The sequence below is a fragment of the Heptranchias perlo genome, chromosome 32 (genome assembly GCF_035084215.1).
Source record: "Heptranchias perlo isolate sHepPer1 chromosome 32, sHepPer1.hap1, whole genome shotgun sequence".
Lineage (NCBI taxonomy): Eukaryota > Metazoa > Chordata > Chondrichthyes > Hexanchiformes > Hexanchidae > Heptranchias > Heptranchias perlo.
In genome coordinates, this window is record NC_090356.1 from 30074305 (window position 1) to 30088120 (window position 13816).

The 13816-nt window shown below is 42.0% G+C and overlaps 1 protein-coding gene across 1 annotated transcript in view; it reads left to right on the forward strand.

Moving 5' to 3' along the window:
• The window catches only part of hspg2 (heparan sulfate proteoglycan 2), a 473886-nt gene that overhangs the window by 286832 nt on the left and 173238 nt on the right, over positions 1–13816 (forward strand). Inside the window, 5 exon segments of the mRNA XM_067970061.1 lie at positions 1015–1073; positions 3891–4055; positions 6699–6809; positions 8416–8516; positions 10827–11007. Of these exon segments, the coding sequence (XP_067826162.1) occupies positions 1015–1073; positions 3891–4055; positions 6699–6809; positions 8416–8516; positions 10827–11007 (617 nt within the window).

Consider the following 13816-nt stretch of genomic DNA (forward strand, 5'->3'; position numbering starts at 1 on the left):
GGTTCCTCGAGGCTTAAATGATCAAAAGTAGGAACTTAGCACAAAATTAAGTACAATCCTCTACTTACCTCTTGAATTACAAGGCCTGATTTTCTTGCCCCATGCTCCGAGGGAATGCAGATTCCTATGGGGACAAAGGTCAGGAACAAGTGGGTGGAGACCACTTTTTTCAGTCCAGCTCTCTGCCCTCTTTGCATTGCCCCAGGGTATCCGCACCCCCCCCCCCACGGGGGCAGAGCAGTCAATGGGCGCAGGCCCAGCAATGGCATGTTGATGAGGCGGACAGTGCTACCAGTCCTCCTGCCTCAGTTTCCTGATCATGAGGTATCCAGATGCAGGGACATGCCAGAAAACTGACGTGGGAGGCTGTCCTCCGATGGGCGGGTTTGAGAGGACCCGGCAGCAAACTGAAGAGGAGCCCCAGGGTGGGATTTCACTTTCCCAACGCATCATCAGGCCTGGGCCTGGGCCTGCCCTCCTGTTTCCTGCCCCCTTTTTCTGGACCTAGACCCAGCCAGGGGGCAAGCCTGCCGTCAATGGCCCTGGACAGGAAATCTAAGCGTTCCCCCTGGGCCTGGACAAGTGCAGTTCACTTCGGGTTTGCTGCTCCTGTCTGGTGCATGGGGGCAGGGGAGAAGAGCAGGAATATCAGCCCTCCAGTCTCCAATGAGCATGCTTCACTTGAGTAAAGATTTCTTAAATTTTATGGTGATGCAGGACTGTTAGGAAGAAATGATTTTAACGGGTTAATGCTTGCGTTACAATAGCGCAGAGAGGAGCTTGGTAAGAGCGCTTTAAGAAGTTGTTTAGGAACAGTATCTGATCGTAGTTTTCACCCTTGTAATTGAGCTGAGAAGTGTAATGGTAGAGGGACATTGTAAATCTTCTGTTAACCTTGCGTTAGTTTGGTGTAGTGCATGATATGGAATGACGTATCACAGGCTTGGCAGTGATGCTGGAATCCTGCTCTTGATTTTTTTCCCTCTGGTGCTAACGTTTTGGTTTTCCTTTCAGCTGCACTCCCGGCTATTCTGGTAATCCAAAAATTCCAGGCCAGAAGTGTCATCCAGTGGGTACGTTGGCAATAATCCCTGGGAGACGAAGGGTTTTGAGCTTTATATTTTCACGCTGTCTACATGTAGTTGTTGAGCACAATTAATAGATTGGCTGATCTGTAGGCTAACTCTTTGCATCCAATACTCTTTTGGAAAACCAAACCATGCAGTTATCAAAACCAGTCTCAGAACATGGCTCTGATTCCTAAACCAGTTGGAATCCTGCAGGCTAAAATTCGCCACTCCTATCCTTTCCTTTATGATTCATTTGCCTTCCCTCTCAGATTTCTGTGTGACTTTGGCTGCCGCTGAGAACCAGCTGAGGAAACTTAATATTAGGAAAACATCAAGTTCTTTACATCACTCTGCAGGTGCAAGCAAGTACGCACTTACAAAATGTGTTTTTGTTCTGGGTTCTCAGTCTTGTTCACATTGTGTTCAGCAGCTCGTTTATTATTTTTTTTCACCACGTCTTGCCTCTGTCTCTTTCTCCTATTCTCTCACGTGCAAGTTCACACGCAATGTGCATAGGTCGTATCTCAACCATCTGCAAGGCTGTTACATGCAGTGACTCACATTATTTTACCAACTACTGCAGTCCACGACCACAAACAATTTGATGCAACAAGCTGGCTTTAACATTTACGTCACATGTTCACTGTCCTCTTTTTCTTTTTGGCACATCTTTCTTTTAAGTATATTCAACCTCAGGATACAAAGCTGTATCCCTCTCCCACACCCTCACCCTGCATTTCTCTTCTGACAACTTGGAGCTGTCTACTGATTATTTTTTTTTGCCTGTTTGCATTATCTAATAGTCCCTACTCCATCTGTACTGCACTTGACCCTCTGGGCAAAGCCTAATGTACTCCCAGAGTGATAAATAACACCTTCCTGAACTAGCTCCACGTGGCATAAAGCTCTTCAAAGGGCAGTGTCCAAGATGTTTCTCCCCAATTTGATGAAAGATTATTCATCATCAACATCAACAATTTGCATTTATAAGGCAACTTTACAAAGAAAAACGTCCCAAGATGCTTCCCAAAAAGGACGCCGAGCGAAAGGAGGAGATATTAGGACAGATGACTAAAAACTTGGTCAAAGAAGTAGGTTTTAATGAGGGTCCTAAAGGAGGAGAGAGAGAGGCAGAAAGGTTTGGAAAGAAAAAGAAAGAAAGGTTTAGAGAAGGAATTCCAGAACATGGGGCTTAGACAGCTGAAAGCACGGCCGCCAATGGTGGGGCGAAGGGAGGGGACGCAGAGATCTCGGGGGGTTGTAGGGCTGGTGGAGGTTACAGAGATAAGGAGGGTAGAGGCCGTGAAGGGATTTAAGGCGTTGATGTCCATTTAAAAACCGAAGAGTGTGTCTTGTAAATAATCTGACACTGCTGACATATGCTCCTGAAGGTGCTCTGCACTGACCCAAGATACGTGTCTAGCTCTTTCAGGGAGGTGGCACAGGTGTGATAGGCCAAATGGTCTCCAGCATTATAATATTCTATAATTCTAAGACGTTGAGATCGACCAAGAAGCGAGCAATATAGTGAAAAGTATTGAGCAAACGTTTAAGATACCATCATCATCGATTCCCGCTCTCCTCCTTCCCCCCCCCCCCCCCCCCCCGCCCCAGTTGGATGATTACCTATCTGTTTGAGGACTGTGAAGTACGTTCATTGAATGAGGAAGGCCAAGTTAAGGGTGGAAAATATAAGGACCCCAACCAGGAGGTTGGTCAGGAGATCTTCTGAGACTTCTGGTCTTGAGGTGACTGCTTGCAAATATTTTGACTTCCTGTTTATCCCACGTGTACAGGAGTATTAGGGCAGGTTTTCGTCCATGATCCACTGGACCTGGCAAAAGACATCTGTCCATGTTTTTCCTCCTCTGGGCCAGGCCATGCCCCTAAAATCAGGCCTGTGGCTGAGCTCCAAACCCACAGTGCAGTGGACATAATACGATCCCAGTGAAGTTGAATAAATGAATTTAAGACTTGCTTCATCAGTCTTCACCCTGCCCATAAACCCTTACAGAGCTTCCAGTCAACCAACACCATCAAAACAGATTGACTGGTCATTATCTCACTGCTGTCTATGGGACCTATCTGTACACAAATTAGCTGCCGCATTTCCCTACATTACAACAATGACTCCACTTAAAATGTACTTAATTGGCTGTGAAGTGCTTTGGGACGTCCTGAGGATGTAAAAGGTGTTTTATAAATTCCATATAAAAGACGCTATAAAAGTTCCATAACTGAAATGGTTTTTCAGTATTCCCAAATGTTGAGGATCAACTTGCTTATCTGGTGATTGAAGCATTGAGCTCCCAAACGATGGGTCACAATTTGAAATACAGTCATTTGAACTCTCCTGTTCTTAATGAGGATTTAGCTGGCTTGTGTGGTTGGTGAGGTAGAACATGGTGTGGCAGAAAACGTCTTCATCTGAGGAGTCAAAGCAGGAAGTTAGCTGCATAGATCTCCCCTAAAAGTTGGACATCTCTTGTTCTCCACACTTGGATCATCAGTGGCCTGATTATTAATGTAGAAAGTGCATAATAGAAATGTTAAAATAGGTTTTATTAATTGAAAAAATAATAGTAGTTAAGTAAATAATAGGAGAGCAACTGAATGTGAGCAAAAGAAAGTCTGGGCTAGATTGGATTTTACCTGGATCTGCTGCCAATCTAAGGGTTAAATAAAGGCAATGGTAATCTATTGAATGTACTCATGACATCTTTTACGTGGCCAGATTTGACTCTGTTCTTTTTTTTAGTTAATATTTTGTAAGAAAAAGCTCATTAGTACACAGATAACTGAATTTACTCTCTTGTTTAGATCGTAATCCTCTCCTGGTTAGTATTATCCCCGAGAGAACAACAGTGGAACAAGGTAGCACAGTGATACTGAAATGCCAGGTTATTGGTCAAGCTCCATTCTACTACTACTGGACCAGAGCTGACGGACAGGCGTTATCCAGCCGCATCCAGCAAAGAGGCCAAGGTAATGGTGCATTGAGAATCTCAGCAGAAACTTGTTCAATGTTCCCCAGTATTTAAAACTGGAACCATGGTCTACACTTGCGTTGAAAATACATTCTGATTTGGTGAAAGGGTATTCCTGGGTTCAAAACAGTTACTTGTGATGACTTTTAAAACTGGCATGAGGCATTCTCCTACGGGTTGGCACAAGGCATGGAAATCCTTCAGCCCTTCCCAGGAAATCCATTCCACTGTCCTTGAGGTGTGGGTGAGAGTGGATCAAGTGTCTTGTACCAAGTGCTCGCAACCCTTTCTGCTGAAATATCCAGCAATACACATGGGAGATTTTGGTACTTCCATCTTAAATGGTGGATGAAAAAAGATTAGTTAAAATTGAATATTGTGTCTATGAGCACTTGGCTCAAGTACTCACAAAATTCATAGAATGGTTACAGCACAGAAGGCCATTCAGTCCTTCAAGCCCGCGCCGGCTTGCAGCAAGAGCATTCCAGCTAGTCCCGTTCCCCCGCCCTTTCCCCACAACCCTGCAAATTTTTTTCCCTTCAAGTACTTATCCAATTCCCTTTTGAAGGCCATGATTGAATCTGCCTCCACCACCCTTTCGGGCAGCGCATTCCAGATCATAACCACTCGCTGCGTAAAAAAGTTTTTCCTCGTGTCGCCTTTGGTTCTTTTGTCAATCACCTTAAATCTGTGTCCTCTGGTTCTTGACCCTTCTGCCAATGGGAAGAGTTTCTCTCTATCTATTCTGTCTAGACCCTTTATGATTTTGAACACCTCTATCAAATCTCCTCTCAACCTTCTCTGCTCTAAGGAGAACAACCCCAGCTTCTCCAGTCTCTATCCACGTATCTGAAGTCTCTCATCCGTGGAGCCATTCTGGTAAATCTTTCCTGCACCCTCTCTAAGGCCTTCACATCATTCCTAAAGTGCAGTGCCCAGAATAGGACACAATACTCCAGTTGTGGTCGAACCAGTGTTTTATAAAGGTTCATCATAATCTCCTTGCTTTTGTACTCTCTGCCTCTATTTATAAAGCCTAGGATCCCGTATGCTTTTTTAACCGCTTTCTCAACCTGCCCTGCCACCTTCAACGACCTGTGCAGGTATACCCCCAGGTCTCTCTGTTCCTACACCCCCTTTAGAATTGTACCCTTTAATTTATATTGCCTCTCCTCGTCCTTCCCACCAAAATGTATCACTTCTCTGCATTAAATTTCATCTGCCATGTGTCCGCCCATTCCACCAGCCTGTCTATATCCTCTTGAAGTCTATTACTATCCTCCTCACTGTTCACTACACTTTAAAGTTTTGTGTCATCTGCAAATTTTGAAATTGTGCCCTGTACACCCAAGTCCAAGTCATTAATATATATCAAGAAAAGCAGTGGTCCCAGCACCGACCCCTGGGGAACACCACTGTACACCTCCCTCCAGTCCAAAAAACAACCGTTCACCACTACACTCTGTTTCCCGTCAATTAGCCAATTTCAAATCCGTGCTGCCACTGCCCCTTTTATTCCATGGGCTTCAACGTTGCCAACAAGCCTATTATGTGGCACTTTATCAAATCATGATTATTAGCAGGAGGTATTACTCTGAATTAATTGACTAGGATGAGTATTTGGGATAACAGACTATGCTGGACATGTGGATCAGGATGTTCATCTCTTTACATGTTTTGGGGCTATGGACAATTCTGAAATCTTGGAGGATGGCCTTTTCCTTCCTTTAAAATCATCTGCAGTTAAGACGACCTTTCTCTCCCACTCTAGAAATTCTGGGTAACCTGGGCTTCAATCCCAGATGGAAGCCTAGGTTGCTAATTAGAAGTCTGATTTGGTTGTTGAAGCAGGTGGAAGGCAGCTGTTGAGTTGATGGTTGCTATTTTTTAGTCCGGTGTAAATATCAGATATTGGAGAGTCTGGTCTTCCCTATTTTAGGGACTGAGCCCATATTGTATGATTCAGTAAAGCCTTCCTGTTTCCACCCAAGGGTGATTTTCTCCATTGGTCCATGTTTGGACCACTCCTGCAGATCCTTAGATAACAGGAAGATGAATCGGTTATTGACTTACAGATAATAGTCTCAGTTTACCCTTAAATCTTGTAATAATTTAGTTTAGCAGTTGGATTCCATTTTGAGGAACTGTGCCACTCTCTTTTTGGGAGAATTGTTCCACGAGAGGCCACCAGAAAGACTGTGCCCTTAAAGGAATTTGTGACGTCACATTTGATCCTACAATGCAGGCCCAAAAGGTGAAGACTAAAGTCCATATTTAACTATTTGAAAGTCCAAATAAAGGACAGACTTGAAAAGAAGTATTTCGTATTCACATGCTCAATGCAGGTTTTTGGTTTAATGATGAAGGATGAGATTTGTTGTGACGGTGTTTGTGTTATTGGTGTAGACGCAGGCCTGACGTGAGCACTAGTGAGCTCGTGGTGCTGATATTTGGTGGACTGACAGTGTAGCCATGTACCTTTTGTTGCTGTAGGTCTTTGTTGTCGTGGCATTGAATGGATACCTCCCATCCGTTGTCTGTCGATAAGCTGTATTGTGTTTAGGAACAAAGGGGTTTGTATGGCTGGTGCTGTAAGTGACATGAGGTGAGTAACAGTTACTTTTGCATTCTTCTCTTCCAGGTGAAGAGCTGTTGATCCAGGAGATTAAATCATCTGATGCCGGAATTTACATATGTACCTGTCGCAATATGCAAAGCACCAACTCAAGTCGGGTTGAAGTCATTGTTACTGGTGAGTTACAGAAATTACAGACTCCCTCCTCAAACAAATCCAATGAGATTACTCAACATTTTGAACAAATCACCGCAATATAGAAACCATTCAAAACTCACTGCTCACTTTCACAGTAAAATATGAATCCCCAGGACATTGCGGACTCTTGTATTTTACTGCGGAAGCTCCCGTTCCAACATTTGACATCTGTTTTTATTGTTTTTGTTTTTGTGTCATATTTTTAAAAGAATCAATTGTCTAGGTTTGAAATGAGTGTACCCGCTCCACCGTAGGCTCCTCTTTCCTCTCTGTTCCCATTGACGGTCTTCCTATTGAGAATAACACTTATTCTAGCCCGTAGATAAGACTCAAATCTGTCTTCAGTAGCTTTTATAATAATTTGTGAAGCAGAGTGTATTGTTTGGCTTTATTTTTTGCAATATTTTGTTAACTTCTCTTTGTCCAAATGTTGAGAGTTTTTAATATTGCACGTTGGATGTTGCTGAATGTTGACTGACCAGTAATGGCACTTTATTCACCAGAACCATGGAAGCTAATGTTTGCCATAGCTCATTGGTTTAATGGGAACGTCACCTTTGGGGAAGCAGTAAGCATTATTTGATTAAGAAGAATGTTGCTTTAATTTCCTTGTGTATAATTTATAAAGCACAATCCTCATATTTCTGTGTATGTATAATTTCTCAAAAAGATGAGAACTAGTGTGCTTTGCTCCTGTGTTTAAAAGCAGATAATATTACTAGTTATCAAAACACATGCACAGCAGGTGTTTTGAGAAACCCTGTTACATTAAAAGATGAAATGCATTGTACATTAACTTAACAGTGGGAGTGCTTCTGACTCTGAACGACCATAAATCTACTGTAACAATCGCTTTACAGGAGTAGTCACACTGTATATAACGTATACTGGAGTGTGATATTTCTTTCCAGATGGTAGCCAATATATTCTGACCCAAACTTTGTGCAGAAGCATGTAGATAGCAATTCACATTAGTTCTGTGAACGAATCAGGAGAGAATCAATCTTTTGGCTCGAACAGCCCTGGAAATCACTCCATCTTAGGTGGTTTTCAAAACATCCTGAGGGTCAACCTATGGCACACTAATTACTCTGCTCAGAGCAATCCCTGTTAAAACTAAGTTGAAAAATTGCACAGTCCACTCCTTTTAACTAGAAGCCATTTACTTTAAATTATTTCTTAATTAAAATTTGATTTAAGCACAAAAAAACCTTCTGTGTTTAAATTGATTAACTGAATAATTCAAATTTTTTTGAGCAAAAGCTAACTTTGAATTAACCAGTATGTTAAAACGTGTCAACACCTGCTGTATGGGCAGAGTATACAATGAGTGACGGACAGTTTAACTTCTGAAAGACCTGCAGTAATTGCAAATGACAACGTTACTTCTGAGTTACTAGGTTTTCCTCACACGTATGTAAACTGGGACGTTGCACTCATCCATGATGTGCTCCTTCCCTTTATGATTCCTTTTGTTTACAGTTCAACACTACTTCAGAGCAGCTATATGTTGATGTTCCTGTTCCTGCTGAAGTGGTGTAGATCTATCAGTGCTATGATTTGCATCTACCTGTTTTATCCACAGTTCCTTCTTTCAAAGCCATAACAGTGACCGTGGAAGAACCAAAGACACAAACAGTGAGATCGGGGGTCACTGTCAATTTTATCTGCACAGCGAAGAGTCAGGTAAATCTCCCTCAGCCGCTCCGTATCGGAGGTAGATGTCGCTCAGTTGCTCCGTATCTGAGAGTCAGTAGTGCCTTTTAATGTGATAATCTGGTGCTTAAACAAATAAAGGTTGTCTCTCTCTAAAGTGACGGTGACCCATTGGAGGAACCCCCTAGGATAGTGTACATTAAGAGCGTGAGTAGGTCTTCCAATCATGTTGTGTGGGGCCTACATGTTGTACTGAAGAGATTTTCAATCATATCAAATGGGAACTTCTTTCAGAAGTCAGAAAAGTTGGTGTGCGAGAGGGAAAAGTGGAAACACTGATGAGAACCAACAGTTATAGAGTATCTCCTGCAGATCTAAGCTGACACTTCTAAAGCTCACAATTGGTATCATAGACATTACAGTACGAAATAGGTCCAGAATTTTTATTTTAAAAATCAAATTTTTCACCCAAGCCTCTGTTCAATGTTTACGAATAGAGGTTTGTAAATGAATTCCATATTTTCAGCACTTAAATTGAAGTATCTCATAGGCTGCAATTTAAAGCCATCTCCAACGTGGATGAAATTAAAGTTCCTTCAGTGTTCAGGGGCTTTTTTTTTTCACTTGGGTACAGAAACTGTAGCAGATTAATGTCTCCCTCCCAGCCGGAGACCAATTGTTGTGGTCTCTCCACCACCCTGGATGAGATTGGCTGACTCAGCATCGACCACATCAATGCTGAGATCTACCTGTGTGGCTCAGTACCACAACACACTAACCCACTAGAGAGTGTCGTCTAATGAGTGTCTGTTATTCTCACGTTCGCCCCAGTGATAATCATCTTACTGAATTTCTGGTCAGTTTCCCAGTTCTCTTTCATGCTGCACACATACATTTTATAGACATACTAGTTTCTGCAAATATGATTTAGCAATCAATAAAACCGACTAAATATTAATAAACAAAAGTTGACCTTAAATAGAAATTGAATAATTTGAGACAAGTCTGGGTGTAGATTGTGACTGTAAGTCCCCTATATGCTAAATATTCTCTGTCTTACCTGCATTGCTATAGGAAGGCAGAAAATATAGGCCATCCATCCCTTGAGGTGGAGACAGATTGTGCAGAGAGCCATTCCCAAGCTCTAGTGCATCTCTTAGCTGATTTAGAGTATTGCAAGCAAATGCCTGCGAGCCACTCACTCATCATCTCAGCTGTAGTTAGTGCATGAGCTGGAGGGAAAAACAGAGAAGGTTTTACTCTGATATTAGAAATTATCAACTAGAGAAAATAGAATCTGTGGGGTTTTTTTTGCAGTTTCCCCCGTGAAAGTAATGACTGCGTAGAACAAGTTTCTCTCTGGGATGTTCTTGTGCTCCCCCTTGTGTCTGCTAGCAGAGTCCCGGGAGTCTGTCACCTGCACACAATCTTGGCCACTGAAAGGGGCTCAACACAAAGGACTGATATATGGGGGAGGAAAGACATAGTGGATCATGGAAATCAGCCAGAATGATTGGTTTAAGATGTACAGTTGTAAACTGAAAACCACTGATGTTAGATTGTTATTCAGTACAAAGTAAGAAACTCTGCAAGAACTGAGAGGCACTGGTGTTGGAAAGTACACGGGAGCCTGAATAATCAGTCAATTACTCTTCACTGAGTAGTTACATGGAAGGCAATGACTTTTTTTAAAAAAAGAGATACTTAAGCAATAGAGAATGATATTGGGAATAACATTTAGAAAGAAAGACTGATATTTATGTAACACCTTTCATAACCTTAGGATGTCCCAAAGTGCTTCACAGTCAATGAAGTACTTTTAAAGTGTAGTCACAGTTGTAGGGAAATGTGGCAACTAATTTGTGCACAGCACGATCCCACAAACAGCCGTTAGTTAATGACCAGATAATCTGCTTTTTACTGACGTTGGTTGAGGGATAAATATTGGCCAGGCCACAGGGAGAACTCCCCTGCTCTTCTTCGAAATAGTGCCATGGGATCTTTTACATCCACGTGAAAAGGGCAGACGGGGCTTCGATTTAACGTCGCATCCGAAAGGCGGCACCTCTGACAATGCAGCACTCCCTCACTACTGCACTGAAGTGTCAGCCTGGATTTTGTGCTCAAGTTTCTGGAGTGGGACTTGAACCCACTAAGCCACAGCTGACACTTAAATTTATAATTTTTCTGTGCGATAGCGAATTATCGGTTTTACACATAGACATTGTTAGTGCAAATTTCTTGCTATTTTCTAACTATAGCATTGACTATAGACTTGATAAATGTTTGGTGGTATTCTCTCATGAAGGCAGCGTGTGACATTTCTTGTCGTTTCTCTAGTCCCCAGCGTATACGTTGGTGTGGACCCGTCAACTAGGGGGTAAACTCCCAAACACCGCAGTGGACTTCAATGGAATCTTGACCATCCGCAATGTCCGCCCAGAGGATGCTGGGGTCTACATCTGCACAGGCTCCAACATGTTTGCAATGGACGAGGGAACTGCTGTCCTTCATGTTCCAGGTTCGTGATCTGCACCATTAAGTACTCATCATCCTCTCCTCCCATGGTGCATGACATTCCAGCTACTGGCTACCTGTAACCTTTGAACTGCAAGCAGCACTGCACTTTGACCTAAACATGACATCGCTGTGCTCTGTTTTTTCACCATTTGCTCTCTCTATGCTGTTGCTGGTCTCCTGCTTTGCTCCTGGTTTTTTTTCCACTGCAGCCTTGTGATACAGACTTTTCTGATTGAGTTTGTCTTCCCCCCACTCCCGCCCCCCTGACCTGTTATTTTTTTTTTAATTGATCCCTTTAGTACAACCTGACCCTGTTAAATAGAATTAAATTTAGATATTTACAGTAAATAACAGGAATTTTTTTGTGGGAGGCTGAAGAGTTTTTTTTAGTTAAGTTCCGAGGAAGGCTATTACTGCAAGAACTCTCTTTGTTCTCATTCACACCATTTTATTTTGTTTAGCCCTGCTTAGAGCTTTAATGACACTAGTTAGTTTCAACATGGCTGCCAATCCCCATGGAAATCCTTGATCTGCTGTATTTTCTTTGCGGTGTTAGCTGGACGTAAATTCTTGGCCGTAACCTGTTCCAAGAGGGAGATGGCTGTCTCCTCGGGGTTTCAGTAAGGTCTGTCTTAACATTCTGCCAGAGCTGCAATCTGAAGGAAAACAAGAGGAGCACTGGAGGCCCTGAACTGATTTGTTTTCTATAATGTTCTCACCTGAAGGCTTCTACTAACCAAATCAAGATAATCTCTGTAGGTAATCCTTAAAGTGCTTAGCTATAGCCATTAATGAACCAGGCATGTAGAGTTGCTCAATTAATTCAGTGCAGTATGGGTTAGTGCAGTAGTCGTTGACAGTTAGCAGTGGCATCTATAAAGTATGTACAGTAACTGTATTGCGATTTGACTATAATTGAACACTGGCAGGAAATGGGCTGTAACATCAGTACTGTAGATCACAATGTTCTACTGCTATTCACAAATATAGGTCGGAGCTTATGAAAATAGAAAGTCTTACAATTCAAATGATTTTTCTGCCCCTTTGATGTGTGAACACTAAAGTATATGTAGTTTCAATATTTTTTACTTTTTATTAAATCTACTTCCTTCATTTACACAATCATTGTTTACACCGCACATTGTGACTTGTCGATAATTTACATATTGTATATTTTATATATTTATAGCTTATTATGGGGGTTGTAGAACCAACACAAGAAAAATCCATCTGTAGTACCTTGTAATTCCTAGCGTTTGAAAACCGACTACATGACTTTTGCCATTTGATTTACAAAACCCTACGCCTCCAGTTATATTAGTTTTACATGGCAAACCATAGTTGTGGGAATTAGTACTTTTGCCGAACAGTTAAAATACAGTTGGAACATTGAGCATTGTGATGTGAAAGCTTTTACAGGTGAGGCAGGGGTAATGAAGAGTTGGAGGGTAGATCTCAGAGTCCAGATAGGTAAAGTGCCATGATAATGTCCATGATGCTCCATGCATCTAATTTGGGCTCTTTAGACCACATAGTCTTTCCATTTCCACTGTGGCTTTAGCAGTGCCCATCTAAAGGTAGAAATACTGGTATCTCTCAGAATCTTACAGCACAGAATGGAGGCCATTCGGCCCATTGTGCCTTCTTCTTGAAGCATTTTCTTTACAAAAAGCCCCACCCCGCATTATTTAGAAGTCCAGATGATTACATTATAAAATGAATACAGGTTGCTGCAGTCCCTTCTCTTTCCCTCCCCAATGTTTCTGTTGTATCAGTGGGTGTTGGTGTTGGTCTCGGTGTTTCTTTCCAATGGTGTGAGGTTTATTTCTTCTGACACTCTGTTAAGACACCAAGGTAGTCGTGGGTGATGAGGTAACCAGTCTTCTGGTGGTGCAGTGAGCCTTTTTGACATTCGAAGATCAGCATCCAACCCCTTACATCAGAGAGAGTCTGACCCATCATGGACATTGAGATGTCTAAAACTGCTTGGAAAATTATCCATATCAAAGCAGGGTTTTTCATGTGATTTTTCTCTTAAAACTGGACTCAATATCTGATCAGACTTGGTTAACAGTTTAAAATTATTCACCAGACACCGAAGTGATTAATTAACACAAGAGTTGACAGTTCCACCTTTGGAAGCAGTAAACAATTGTTGTATTTAACTAGCATTAGAATCACTTTGTTATAAAATGTCAAGGCAGACAGCATGTTGAAGTCAACCCCAACTGTAATATATACTGAACTATCTGTTTCGATAGAAGTGAATGTGTCAAAGAAGTGGTTGGTTCACATTTAGATATATACAATTCGAGATACACTTTTCCCTTTGAAGTTCTAAGAGGTCCATCTCATTGGTACTTCAGTGATGTTTACAACCCTGACACAACGCAGGTCAGGCTTGCCCTCCCATGGTGCTCCTGTAAATGCCATGGCAACATTGAGGACCAGAAAGCACTGCAGTTCCTTTAAACTGGAATCCAAAATTGTTACTGATCTCTCCGACTACCATGTGCTTGTATATATTATAGCTGGGGCGGGCTTGCAGGTATTTTTGCGTTCCAAAATTGTGTCAGGTTAAATTTTTTAACAAACGGGGGAACAACAGTTCCCCATCGGGGATGTCAGTGAAATTTTCCGATTCCAACGGTGCTTGTTTCAGACTTTCTGTCTGGTGCTATTAAATGATCTGAAAAGTTGTAGAATTTTTTCTTTTGATCTTGTGTATTTTTATCTAAAACAATGTGTACAATTTTCAGTTTTATTTAACTGTCAGTTCTGTTACTGACGGCCTGTGTACCTGTACTCAA